This window comes from Idiotropiscis lumnitzeri, chromosome 7 (genome assembly GCF_059441095.1).
Source record: "Idiotropiscis lumnitzeri isolate Australia: NSW breed Sydney's pygmy pipehorse chromosome 7, RoL_Ilum_1.0, whole genome shotgun sequence".
Lineage (NCBI taxonomy): Eukaryota > Metazoa > Chordata > Actinopteri > Syngnathiformes > Syngnathidae > Idiotropiscis > Idiotropiscis lumnitzeri.
Window position 1 is genome coordinate 7,082,345 of NC_142397.1, and position 14,836 is coordinate 7,097,180.

The following is a 14,836-nucleotide window of genomic DNA, read 5'->3' on the forward strand; positions in this document are numbered from 1 at the left end:
TGGGATCTGACGCATGACACACACACACGCACACACACATGCTGCATGTCAATGTGTGACCTATTAGATTGCTGTGATATGATGGGTGCTGCTTCCTGCACACTCTCCATCATGCCCCCCCCCTCCCACCGCAACGCCAACTCTCCCCTTCCAGGCACTGACTGGCGAAGCTGGAGGGTCCCAGCATCAGACCCCCTTTCACAGCCCTGAATGGACTTGCCTTATTTATATTCACACAGTCACACAGGGGGGACCCCAATCTCACAATGCCACTGTGGCTTTGTCCGGCAACTCTGCGTGCGTGCGTGCGTGTGCGTGTGTGTGTGTTTAAGAACAGGACAGGCTGCCGTGTGTTCTGTGCATGAGAAATCATTGCTGCGTGTATTCCTGAGGTGTGTGTGTGCGTCTTTAACTCTAATGGAATGCCTCCCTCTTCTATTCACTGAACTCACATCACAAGCAGGCAGCTGGCCAATATATAAATAAATGTGCGAGTGTGTGTGTGTGTGTGTGTGTTCCGCTCCCCGCCCGTGTTCAGTTGTAACCCAGAGCAGCGCTTTCATTTTCCTGTCATAACGTGTATTGATTTCCTTCAGCCTTGCAGTGACACACGTACCTAAACACACACGCGCGCTGTTGTCCGATGATTCCTAAAGTCATGCGCACGCTCTAATGTTCACACACACACACAGACCGTTCAAAAGCAACCCTGTTGAAGTGAGATTAGTTCCCCACATACGGTCTACACACACTCGCGGGGGTATTATCCTTACCCTCCCACCCAGCATCCCGTATCCCCTCCCTCCCCCAACATAAAACAGTAAATACGACTGATTGGTGAATTAATCTTGCACGTCACCGAGGACCCCCCTGGTGCCCCGCGTCGGCTTGGAAGAAAGTGATCACTCTCGCCTTGCTTAGTGTTTTCTCTTTTTCCTTGTCTTAGCCTTGCTGCGTTTCTCATACCTATCTCCAACCTGCAAACCTACACCCCCATCCCCACCGCCCTCCGCCTCGATGTATTAACCCCCCCAGCAACCCGCAACCGCCTGCCTAACCACCTCCAACTCTATTTGTATTGTAATTGCCTCGGTAAACAGCACCACTTTGGCACCAAGCAGCTCTGATAGCTTGTGTTTGGGATGCATTAAGAGTGGCGAAGCAGACGTGTGGGTGTGTGTGGGGGTGTGTGTGTGCGTGTGTGTGAAAGTGTGCTTGTGTGTCATGGTGTTTGAAAGATTGAGTGGCATGCATCCGATTGTATTCTTCAAAATTTTTGTTTTCTTCTTTCAAAATGTTTTTTATTCTTTTGTTGTTCATTCTGTGTATTTTTTTTTTTTTATTTCACCCTTTTTTTTTTTTTTTTTTTTAGATATGAGCTGTCGTTCAGACGATTTTTTTTTTTTCCTTTGACTTGCGAGCATTAGAACATTTGTAATAGAAAATGTATGGGTGGATTATCATTTAGTTTGCACAAAGTTTTCCCCACAAAAGAAATGGAATCCCATTTGTGTTTTGTGTACAAGGTTTTCAGAAGCGTGCATGTAGCCTTCAAATCGAATTAAAACATAATATCAAATGTTCGATATGCTCCGCAATGTCAAGCTGCTCCCCCTGTTCTTGCTTTTGGCATCAACTGTAAAAAGGAAGAAAAAAAAAATTGCCGCTCTGTTCCTCCTTCAACGAGCACAAACCGGACTTATCGTGCAATAATTTCCTTAGCTAATTAATTAAAAAAAAAAATGCTATCTATTCTTTAGATATTGCGTTGTAATTAACTATGACAAAATGTGCTGAGTCTTCAGGGATACTTGATGCCACCCACGCATGACTGATATTCGCCTCGCCTGTTCTCTCGTGAATTTAGTTGGAGTGTATATCATTAAAAGTATTCTTTTTACTTTTATGAAAGTAATGTGTCCTAACCATCCATCCACTTTGTCGAGCTTGCGTCCTTATTCGAGTCGTAGGCGAGCTTGGGTGTATCGCAGCTGTCTTTTGACGAGAGGCTGGATACACCCCTGACAGGTCGCCAAAACAGAGGGACAAACAAGCTTTCACACTATCCTTCACACAAACAGACCAGTTACAGCAGTGGTCGCCAACTACAGGTTCGTGGCCCCGGTACTGGTCCGTGGGCCGCTTTTGACCGGGCAGCGGCGGGCAAAAGAGATGAAAAAAACCCAACTTTTTTATGATTTGAGCCTTCTCTCCATTACATCCAATGATGATGGACTCGTGACTAGTTGTGCAACGGATCATCTTTGTTAGTTGCCTCCAACATCAACCCAAAATCAAATTCAGTCGCTAATTTAGGATGCTAACAAACTGCTAGTTAACTCATTCAATCCATAAGTCATACATATAAATTTTCAAAAACGTAGTCCCCGCCTCCCAAAGACGTATTTGTACGTCTTAGCCTTTTTTTTTTTGTTTGTTTTTATAGCATTAGAACACAATTTTCTGTCGGCCTCGCAAAATCAGTCAAAATCCGGTAAAATGCTGGAATTGAGGGGTTTTCTCTAGTGAAAATTTCTGGGATTAAATAAGTTAAATTTTATAATTTACGAGGACCGGCAACCGGTGTTGGGGTTGATGAGAGGTGGTACTTGTTGCTAATGCTAAAGGCTAGCTGCTAGCCAGTAGTGGCCACTAACGCCTGAGACTTGTATCGTGCCGTACAATGACGGCGTAATTAAGAACCGGTCCGCGGTGGAAAAAAGGTTGGGGACCACTGAGTTACAGAATTTCAAATCCACACACAACGGTTTGACCCAAGAGCAATGTCCCTTCTTATTTTTCATGTGACTGAGCATTCATACAAACTCCCTGAGCATCCTGTGGATCACCGTGAGCAACATCAGACATGCACAAGGGCAGCCAAACCAGTATCACACTTGTCCAAAACCTTCGATAATAAGTTGCACAACGTAAATATGTTCCAAAATAAAAAAAATCAAACCTCCTCTATATCAAAATAGAACAGACCATTGAATAGACATTTGTGACACATATAAAATCAGCCCTACATTTATTTTAGCACACAGGTCATTTTAAGCATAATTAAGTCTCAATTATTTGCATATATTTATGCATGCATTTGCATAAATACGGTCCCACATTGTCCTCTCAAAAATAATGGAAAACGTGTCATTAAATAAAACAGAAACATTTCTAGTCACCTGACGTCTGAAACCCGCAAAAGAGCCTTGTGTTGTCCGAGCACAATAATTACACGACTTGTTGTTCACCTTGCATTTCAGTTTATTTCATTTTATTTATTTATTTTTTCAATTTCTCTTTATGAGGAGAATCTGAAAATACAATATGTAAATACAACTCAGCTTGGATTTTTTTTTTTTTTTTTTTTAATGCGCTGCATACGTTTGCTGTGCGCCGAGAGCGGTGTGCAATTGCTCACGTGTGCACCTTGGAAGCAACGTTGCCCAAGATTCGACCGGGAAACCTCTCGACTGTGAAGTCGTCGTGCCATGCAGTAATCCACCACGCTGCCCGCTACTTAACTGAAACTTCCAAGTTCGGAATAGTTTTTCGGTGTCACCTTGAGGGGTTGTGCGCATGCAGTGATTGCTTTATATGGGTCCAGTTTGAACTTAACATTGTGCCCCCCCCACCCCAAATTTCAAACTAAATTGTCATGATTGTTGTTGACTCTTCACCATGAACTTTTTGGCTAACACAATTTGTTCCTATGACTCGGCTACGTGCAAAGCAACAGTTTTGGAACTAAAAATCACCCTTGAGAATGAACTTTCTCCATTGACCCGCACTTATATTGGCGCACGGTTGCAGACAGTTCTACAATTTTACAATTCTATTTGTGAAAGAAATTGATTTTCAAATAGCATGGTGCACACTAATTGGTGGTTTCATGCTAAATTGTCCACAAGATTGTAAAGAGGGAAATTGTTGGAAAATGTTACGTGAAGATTCAGTGCTCTATAGTCATAAACTGTTCAGTGGCACTGAGCGTAAAAATATTATTTTCCTGATTTTTGTGCCAACGCAAATCAAAATCTACTTGTTCTGGTATTTTGCTCAACTCCCCACATCCATGGTGTAATGCGGACATTTCCTTTGACGTGTGCCCGTCACACCAGTCAAGTTGCTGGCGGATAGTAGATTCAACTTTACACCTGCCGGAACCATAGAAGTATTGGTGCGGGTCATCTAATGTGATTTTGGTATTTGTGATCAGGGTGCAGACAGTCGGTCTTTGAAAAACGTAATCGTGCCTGCCTAGTTTCCTAAGCCATTTTTACAATCTTGTCACTAAATCAATAAAAAAAAACAATTATCATTGCTAAAAGATATGTGTAGATTCTCAATTATCCAGGGCCTGGTGAGTCACAATTGTTAAATATTTGAATGAATTTGTCCGCCTGTGGCTCGATCACATCCACCAAAATGAAGTTACAACACCTGCGCCACAATTTAGACCTGCTCTTCGCTAGTCTAAATTCTAGTCTATTGTCTGTCACCAACTCATCAGGTGCGCTGAGGCTTGGATTTCAGTTTGCCGTATGTCTTCCTGATGTGTGTTCTTTTCTTTTTTTTTTTTGTTCCTAGTGAGGCGGTCCTCACATTCTCTAGCCACTGACATCTTTGAACAGCACCTGGGGGCGCATCTCCTGCAGGTAACTGCCGCAACACTCACATCTTCCTTGCCGCCTTCCTTGCAACACTTCGCAGGATGGATAAACCTATAGCTCGGGGTGGCCAAACGTTTGTGCTCGAGGGCTACTTTTGATTTTTAAAAATGGACAGAAGAGCCACTTTATTTGTGCATGAAGTTAAAATGTGTATGTAGAATATGTAAAGTAACGCTATTGATTTTTTTTTTTGTGTATTTGATGATAGATGAGTTAAATAAGAGTAAATGATGTCATTGATATTTTTGTTTAGTTGTCTATTCTATGTTCGCACCGCCAAACACGAGCTCACTCAGTATTCCCGTCGTACTCTGTTAGGCCACACCCCCTGACCTGTTCATCCAATCACATTAAGATCCGTGGTCATCCGATCACATTCGCAAACTGTCAGAAATTGTAGAACTTAAATAAGAAATCAGTATACAAAACGGCTGCATAGTCGCTAGTCATTATAGACAATAAAAATTACACTGATCAACATTTTATTTTATTTTTTTATCAGAGATGGAAGCAAACTTAGATGTATTTTTGCATCGGATTCCGAATCTGCTCAAACGCATCAGGATTTCATTATTAAATCATTTTAATAAATTGATTTAATTTAAAATAGTAAATATAATTCTAACAATAATATTATAATATGCAATATAGTAATATATGCATTAATATTTTTTATTGAGTTTTTGAAAGAGTGTCACAGCTATAAATTGCAATATTGTGCAAGCTTTTAGAGATTCAACTCAAAAACCAAAAGTGAATATATCTCAAAAACCGGATGTGCTGTAAAAAAAAAAAAAAATATATATATATATATATATATATATATATATATATATATATATATATATATATATAAAATAATAAAAAGAAAAATTATTTCAATGGCAAAAAAACAAGTTCAGGGACATGAATTGATTAAATGAAATTTGCTAAAAAGTGCAAGAATGAAAGTTTTGCCTTTGTGTTACATCAGTGTTCCAAGATTTTCATAAGATCTGACTGCCAGTTGGACTATAAAGATGTCCACAAATTGTGATTGGATATGTGAGTCGGGGTGGGTGTGGCCAGTGGCGGGACGAATGTGATTGAACGTGAAATGATGGTGATGATTCAGAGAGATATGAGTTGGATGATTGTATTTTTTTTCCCCCCGTCATCAAACCTGCATTTATTGCTGGGCGTGCATTTATTATATTTGAGAATTGACTTCTGGATTTTGCAATTTCTGCACGCTCGAGGCACCGCCGTTAGTTTGCTGCCCGAACTCACTACCTGTTGATTTCAACAAACTGTCCGTGTTGTTGAAGCCAAAATCACGTGATTGCCGATTGATCGACTTCAAGCTCCCATCATTGCGGACTGCGAAAGTCAATGCGTCACTCGCCCATATTTTGTCCGCTCCCGCAATATCCGACAACACATCTTCACAACGATCTTTCCGAGACATTAACTCATTCGCTACCATTGACGGATATAGACGTACTTTCATTTTACCTGGGCTGACAGTGAATGAGGTAATGGTCTCAACACTAAGCCATGAACTTCAGATGCTCGGACGACGTCTTTAGCTGACCTGTGTACATTTTGCACAGGTGAGTTGTAGGCTGAGGAGTGTGGCGCAAGGGGGCCGCGGGGGTTGGGGGGGGGGTTGAGGTGCAGCATGTCGGTAACACCGCAGATTAGGAGGAGGCTGAGGGAAAGATGCCATTTGGAAGAGCAAGCGGAGCAGCGAGGGATAAGGGGGAACTACACGGATTAAGGGAGGAATGCAATAAGGGAGGCGTGGGAGCAGGTGGAGAGAGGTTGGGAATTTAGAAGTGAGACAGTTTGTGGAAAAAAATAAAATAAAGAAGCACACGTCCGCTTGCTCTGGCATTTTAAAGAGGGATGGGAGACTTAGGGAGCGGCGTAGATAGAAATCAAATTAACGCTGCGGAAGAGGAAAAAAACTGTATGATTCTTTCCTCCCCAGCCGTCCTGCGGCCGTAATAGCCTGATAATTGCACTTTAGTTCTCCGACATTCAGGCGGCTGGCTTTCTCCTCGCCACGACACACGACTCCCCACACCCCGCGCGGCCACACATTTGCATACTGGATGTGTCACTTGCATAAATTACCGCTGCCACTTTAAGCACCGAGCCCGCCAAAAAAGCAAATAATTCTTTACAGCGAACTGGTGCTATCCGTGTGTGTGTGTTTGTGTGTATGTTTGTGTTTTTGTGGGAGCTTGTTATGACGATTAATATTTTTCTGTGAAGCAGTCCTCTCTAATAGGCTGGTTGTATACCTTTCACTTCTCATTAGACTCACTGCAGACTGTAATGACTGGTTTTATCTGTGTCTCTGTTGCTGTCTGCATATGTATGTGCCTCTGCGTGTGTGCGTGTGCGCGCGCGTGTGTGTCAAGAGATACAGTGTACTGCTTTGGTTGTGAGTTCATTAGATCTGATTGAAGTAGCTCTAGTCTATGCACTATACTGCTCTGAGTCTGCTCTGTCTTTATCTTTCAGTGTGTGCGTGTGTAAAACTGTGCACGTTTTCAATACTTGTTGGGAACATTTTTGTCATTTCAGCCTGCCTAGAACAAGAAATGCAGATCTTGTTAACGTCCATGAGCTTACCATCACATATGCTGCATATATCTATATACCATGTGTGTGTGTGCGGGGGTGTGTGCGTGTGTGTGTGCGTGGGTGCGCGTGTGTACTTTTGAATTAAGAAAGGGCCGAGGGGTGACAAGTTGTTTGTTCGCCCATTTTAATTTGTTCGATACGCACTAATTGCTCTAATTTGGATGTCTTATTTGCCTTTGGTTTTGTGTTTCTGCGTGTGTGTGTGTGTGTGGGTGTATGTGGGGGTGTGCATGTGTTGTATGTGCACAGTCTTTGGACGGCTTTGTGTTCGTGGTCAGCCAGGAGGGACGTTTTCTTTACATCTCAGAGACAGTTTCTATCTACCTGGGCCTCTCGCAGGTAAGGCCAACTCAACACAAACAAACACACCCCCACACACACGCACACACACACCCCCACACACACCATCATTCATTCAGTCAACTTCATTAATCTTTCATTCGTGTGAAACCTAATTTTTTTCCCCCAGAAATAGAACTTATGCATGTACACGTCCACACTTTTTCAATTTCTGTGAACTCTAGACTGGAATGGGGAGTCCCCCTTTCTGTGAAATTAATTAACTCATTCAATCCTTAAGACATAAATATCGTTTTTTTAAAAACGTAGTCCCCACCTCCCAAAGACGTATTAATACGTCTTTGCCTTTTTTTGCGTCATAGCTTCGCATTTTTATAGCATTAGAACACAATATTCAGTTGGCCTCGCAAAATGAGTCAAAATCCAGAAAAACGTTGGAATTGAGGGGTTGGTGAAAATTTCTGGGATTAAATGAGTTAAACATAACTTTCAATTAGTAGAACTTAACGCAACTCAGTTTTATGTGTAGAACAAAAAAAATGCCGCTAATTCAAGTATTAAGAATAAAACAATAATAAATAGATAAAATATATATATATATATATTTTCTAACTAAAGTTGTCAAGAGTTCCTTCTACATTGACATTTAACATAGAGGAGGTGACGAGATTTATTCTCTCCTTGTTGCACCGTCCACATGCTGTGTGAAGCTGTTAGTAGATGATCGTGAGGAGCAAGATTGAAGTCTTTCGTATGAGGACACCGAGATCATAAAGCTCATTTTTCTTGCCGGGATGCTGGAATTACAATCTTGTAATCACAGCCTGCGTGCAACCCATGTTACAAGATGAAGTTGAATGTAAACAAACAACTGCGGTTTTCCAACCGCACATCCTTCGTTCAACGGTGAACTCCACACATTCAGAAGAACTGATTCAATTCTGCTGTCTCATTTGATTTACTTTGTTTTCCCAGTTTTTTTTTTTTTTAAACCTTTTGGAAATATGGAATAGCAGCAATAATCATTATGTTTCAGCATTAATATTAATTTTGGTTTGAACCTTACATAAGGTGGTGGTCTAATCCATTTCTTAAGAACTGTACCGCACTGTGCATACAATGTGTGCGTGCGCACGCGTCTTTGACGGCACCCACCCCTCGCACACGCCCCTCTTCTCAGAGCCTTGCCGCTCTCTCCTTCGCTCCCTCGCTCTCCAGGTGCTCACCTCTGTTGATTGCCTGTGGCCTCTTGTACTGTGAATGTTAAGTCCTGCCATTTTGCCCAGATGCATAAATAATAACAGTAATTACTGGCCCAGCAATCAAAGTGTCGCCCCGGCACGCTGGGCCTGTCTAGGGGAACAAATCGATAGGCATCTTAAAAGCCACATTGATTGTAGGGAGGGGGAAAAACACCAAGGGGGATGGCATGATAGATAGAGACAGTCGGGAGGAAAGAGAGAGAGAGAGGGGCTGTGGAGGAAGGAGGTGAGGTGTGATAAGGGAGGAATGTTTCAAAGCGAGAAGGAGTCAGTGTGTTACAGAGGGAGAGGGAAAAAAAGGGGGAAATGAGCTGTGCGCGACAATAATGGATGTAAAATTAGAGTCATTTTAATTGTGGGGATTGGCTGTGATTGAAGGTCTGCGGGCGGCCATGTTAAATAAGCTGATTTTTTTTTTTTTTTCCTCAATCTCAGTAAAGTAATCACACGCCGTGTATGGGCTGAGAGATCATTGGTCACTGTGGTTGGCTCGCGCTTGTCCTTTATCTCATGTCCGCCTTATCTTGTGATCCAATTTTGCTTGAGAGTGTAAGAATATTCTCAGTGTTGTTCATAACTACTGAAAAGGCTTTTATTAGAGACATTTTTTTATAGCACAGATCTTCACTGTGACAGACTTTGTCCTGTAGGCAGGAGTAATGTCAACCATCATCCATTGGACAATAATTTTACAATAATTTGAAACGATTTTTTTCCGTTATTAGATGATCAGCTATTAAAATTTTCATTCACTCCATTGTTGGTGTATTGTGCAATACAACCACAATTTTGTTGGTCGAAATCAAATTTCATCATTTTCAAATTATTTTCCAATAGGAAATAATGGAAATGTAGCCGAATCATGGAAAGTCTCACGATGGCATCAACTTTGCATTCAATGTGTTAAAGATACCTTTTTAACTTTTGGAAGAATTATCACCAACCTGACTTGTGCGGCACGACTATTGTGGTTGTGGGGGGGGGGGAGGATTGCTTCTAGTGGGTGGTGCTGTCACACACGGACCCACACGCTTTTGGTGCAAATAAGGCTCCAATTGCCCGCATAACACGCTCCGCAAGGTGGGGATCTTGCAGTCGGCGTGCCAATATCATGCACGGAGCAGCGAGTCTGTTTCTGTTTTGGCCATGTCAATCCGCCCTGATTTCAAATGAGGGATGTCGCCACAATTGGCCGGGAAGATGCAACATTTCATCCCGTGCGCAAACGCCCCATTCAACAGAAGTTGACCTGTGCAAAGTCAAGCAAAATACCAAAAGAAAGAAAACGGCACCCACCCATGCATACAGTTTGACTGCACTTTGTGTCAGAATTGCGCTGGGAACGAAAAAGGGGCCCGCCGTGTTGTCGGTGGCACCCTTCTGATTGCCTGAATGTCTGTTCGATAAAAAGCCAGCAGGCTATCCTTTCAAGGTGCTAAATGTTGTCCTCCTCCTCAAGGGCTGGATCTACACTGCATGCTCCAAGTGGCACAATTTGGATTTTTTTTTTTTCTTTTTTTTTTTTTGCTCCATGGAATCGGATAGCTTCACAATCAGGCTTCTTCCAACTGTGAATAGAAATCGGACGTGAATCGGATGTATGCCAATGCGAGCGGAACATAAACGCACAAGTGGGATTTGTTTTGGATTAGTTGCGGAATAAATCTTTGCCCCTTGTGTTTTGTCCGTTTCATCACATTATGTGTTTAGTTGGATGTTGTCGAGCTTAATAATCGCTCTGTCATAGAGAAATAAAAACCTGTCAGAAATTAGAAATATATTTATTAAACAGTAGTCAGATTGCTAACTGATTCATGTTGCCACAGTGAGTGAAGGTCCACCACGTGCTCATAAAATACAAATATTTTTATTTGGATTTATAAAAACGTGGCAAAATGTAACTCATGTGCATTTCTATCAGCACATCATCTACTCAATATAAGAAATTAAAGTCTCCGATTTCGGGGGAGTGAATTGCAGAAGGTTCAAAGGCACCTTTTGATGATATTGACTCAGACAGTCCCCAAAAAAAAATATAAGCATTAAATCTGAAAGGCGCACCTGGGCCTGCAGTGTAAATCCAACCAAAGACACGAAGAACACACCTTATGCCCTTTAAATGCTCCTTAACATCAAATCAAAGTCCCATTGGAAAGAGAGCACGGCTTAGCCGATCGAGAAGCAGACCTTGAAGCTCCGGATTGACCCTCACATATATGACACATATGTCCAGAGCAGAAAATGCATGAGCGGGGAAAAAAAAAAAAAAAAGCGACAAGCAAGCGGGGGAACAAGGGAAATCGACAGCGAGACGCTGGCAGAAGATGAGCGAGTGACTACGAGTGTGTAAATAGAGTTTAAACTTGCGTCAGGAAGGAAATTCGCCATGGGATTGGCGAGGTAAACAAGACAGCCGGGCTTGGGTGGAGATGCTAATAAAACAGAGCTGTTCTTATCAGCTGAGCAGATGGCCTAACCCATCACGTCTCCTCAAACAGGACCTAAGCCATCAGCATTCTAATGAAATTATTTATGATCGCAGATTACGCCCCAAACCTTGAGCATACAACGTCGCGTTTACCTGACAAAACCCCCTCACCACCCACCCTGCCCACCCCCCCTTGCAGAAAAAAAAAATTGCATACTTTATGATAGGAGGGAGGATATATTAGTGGCAGTGTGCTGCTGTGTTTATGGAGAAAAGACAGAGAGGGAAAGGTAAGTCTGGCACACACACACACACACGCACACGCACACACTTTGTTGGCGAGTGCAGGCGCTCACAGGGGAGACAGAGGAAGGACGGACAAACAAACGAGTGCAAGTGTGTAACTGGTGGTTTGTTTTAGAGGGCATGTTGCCCCCCGTCGGGGGGGGGGGGGCCGCCCCGCCGCCTCCCGTCCCTGACGTCTGACCTCACTGCCCCCGGGTCCCTCCCCTGACAGGGGGGGCGGATGCTTAACCGGCTTAGCCCAGGTCACACACCTTGACCAAGGGCACAGCCGGCCGGTCACATAACCCCCCCCCCCCCACCGCCCCCCCTACAACACCACCGCCTCCCACTCCCAAGACGCCCACTCGTATCATTGCTCCTCTCACCGGGGTCCCCCTGGCCAGGAATAAGACCATGTGGCGGAGTGCATGATGGGAAGCAGCGGAGGGTGAGCGGATGGATGAAATCAAAGAAATTGGAAGCGGGAGAGACGTACGGGGAGGGGGGGGAGGGGGCTAAATGGGGAAAAGAGAAGAGAAGAGAGGAAGGATGCTCGGACCAGGGAGGAGAGGAGAATTGATCTGGGAATGGTTAGTATGCAGCCCCCGCTCCCCCACCCCCAACTCCCCTTCCTTAACCCCCCCCCCCCCCTTGCCCTCCCTCCCCGCATCTCTCTCCTCTCCCATCAGTCAGTGAGGACTGAGAGTGTGTTGTGGACCACTGCCCGGATGCCTCATACATATTAAAGCCCCCTTGCTATTATTTATATCATGTCTCTCCTTCCCCCCCCTGCTCGCTGCTCTCCTCCACCTCCACCTCCTCCTCCGACTCCTTCTTCTTCATCTCCTCTTCCTCCTTCTCATCCCAGTACATACATGCACGTGCATGTCTGCGCAGGGCACGCAAACAATGACACACACAATGGTATTAAAAACAGGCTGTCTCGCCGTACACACGCACTTGAATGATCTGGGCCTCTCCTCACGTCGCAGACCCAACCCCAACCGCGCGCGCCACATCCTATACCTGTTTTTTATGTCTGAGCCTGACTCATCCTCTCAATGTGGCTGCGTCTGCTCCTCCTCTCTGTCTGATCTCTGTCTTCAATCCCTCCCTCCTGCCAGTGATGGAGTGATAGTATTCACGTAGGTCTTAAGCCCACCCCCCTCCATTGCCCCCTCACCGTAAAGCCCATAAGGTCCTGTTTGTCTCTATTGTTGTCTTCAATACTTCTAAGGGACGATGGGAATTTGTAGCTTTCAGTGGAGCGACACTGAACTTAGTGTCCTTGCATTTCATATATATATATATATGTGTGTGTGTGTGTGTGTATATATTTGTATATATGTGTGTGAGTAAAATTCCCCTTGCATGAAATCCAGGTTCATCCCCCCCAAACCATGTCCGTCTCGAGCCGCTTGATGAAAACTTTAAATGTTTAATTAGGATGAATAAGTCTGTTTGGAATCAAAAAGAAGTCAATTCAACTTCTGAGCTCTCTTTTTCATCTTAATGAAGATAATTAATTCTGTGTCTTATTCATCCAGAGGAAATACACCTTTTAATACTCGGTGCTGTGCATTTAAAGGAAATCCATATTGCGTTTGGCCTAATTTCAGAGTTGGTTTACATGTGAATGAAATCTAATAAGGTAATTAATTGCCCTTTGCAACAAGGCTGTTCGGTCTAAATATAACTTAGTCATGGCAATATATTCAATACTTGTTGACATCTACCACAACTTCAAATGCTACATGTTGAAAAACGCAAGATTTTTTTGTAGTTGACAAAATGATGAAAGGAAGTGTCAAAGTTGATTAACAGTTGTTGTCCGTGGATGTTTAGACACACATTTTTTACAGCCATTAGTCGACTTCAAGGATTAAACATAGTTTAAACCAGGCGTGGGCAAACTACGGCCCGGGGCCCACATGCGGCCCGTTAAACGTTTTATCCGGCCCGCCAAATTTGAAAAAAAATTGAATGAATAAACCTTGTTCATGTTTTATTTTCTAAATACTCTGGTATGTCAAACACAGATATTTTGTTGTAATGCTTTGTCCATTTTTATTTAAAATTAAATGTATTTTTTTTTTCTCCAATGAGGTGAGGTGATCAAAACACCAAAACATCTGCTCCTGGTCCGGCCCCTCTGTCAAATTTTAGAACCCATTATGGCCCACCAATCAAAAGGTTTGCCCACCCCTGGTTTAAACGTTGATTGGAGTTGTAAGGTCAACAAGTTGACTGGTCGACTATTCAATTCAACCCCTATCAGGTACACCTCCACAATCTAATGACATTCTGAATTTCTTTTTATTCACATTTCTACCTATAGCAATGCTCAATTTTGAGTTATAGTGGTATAAAAATGAGGCGCCTAATCCCGAAAGCTGTTGCCATTACTTTGATTTTCGGCTTGTTAAATGTCTATTCTTACTGTAGTTTTATTGTTATGATTACGTTTCAGCCAACGGTGACGGTCATGGGTGCGTGCAACTCTACTGTGGTGTAAATTAAAAAGTAAATTCGCCATCTAACGCTTTAGGGACAAAACTGACCTTTTATTTCTTAACTTGCTATTTCAAATTTCATCCCACCATCATTCCTCTTCTGCTATAACTATTGATATTTTGATGAAAAAGTGTTTTATGGTGCAACACAATTGTTTTCCTGTGGATTGAATATATATATATATATATATATATATATATATATATATATATATTATAATATATAGAAATAGAAATAGAAATCCCTTTATTGTCATTGTACTCAAGTGTGCAACGAGATTAGAGATTATATATATATATATATATTATAATATTATACTATTATATATATATATATATATATATAAAATATTATAATATACATATATATAATATTATAATATATATATATATAATATTATACTATTATATATATATATATATATATATTTATATATATATAAATTATTATAATAATATATATATATATATATATATATATAATATTATAATAATATATATACTATTATAATAAGATATGAAATTGAACGTATGATAATTACAATATCAGCGCCTTAATGGTGTATTATGACAATTCGATGCATGCTCTCCACTGTAATTAGTATTTGTGTCAAAGGATCCTTCATGACCCCACAGGGGCAAAAGCCAATTTCAGTACTTGCACCCACGAGCCGGAGAACTGGTACAACTCCGTGCATATTATATCGCAACAACAAAATACGCAAAAAAAAACAACAAAAA

At 42.1% G+C, this 14,836-nt stretch overlaps 1 protein-coding gene across 2 annotated transcripts in view; it reads left to right on the forward strand.

Moving 5' to 3' along the window:
• The window catches only part of npas1 (neuronal PAS domain protein 1), a 48,197-nt gene that overhangs the window by 22,028 nt on the left and 11,333 nt on the right, over positions 1-14,836 (forward strand). For both annotated transcript variants that reach the window (XM_088301351.1, XM_088301352.1), the window contains exons 4-5: positions 4,591-4,658; positions 7,557-7,646. In XM_088301351.1, coding sequence (XP_088157477.1) covers positions 4,591-4,658; positions 7,557-7,646 — 158 coding nt within the window. The remainder of the gene's footprint in view (positions 1-4,590; positions 4,659-7,556; positions 7,647-14,836) is intronic.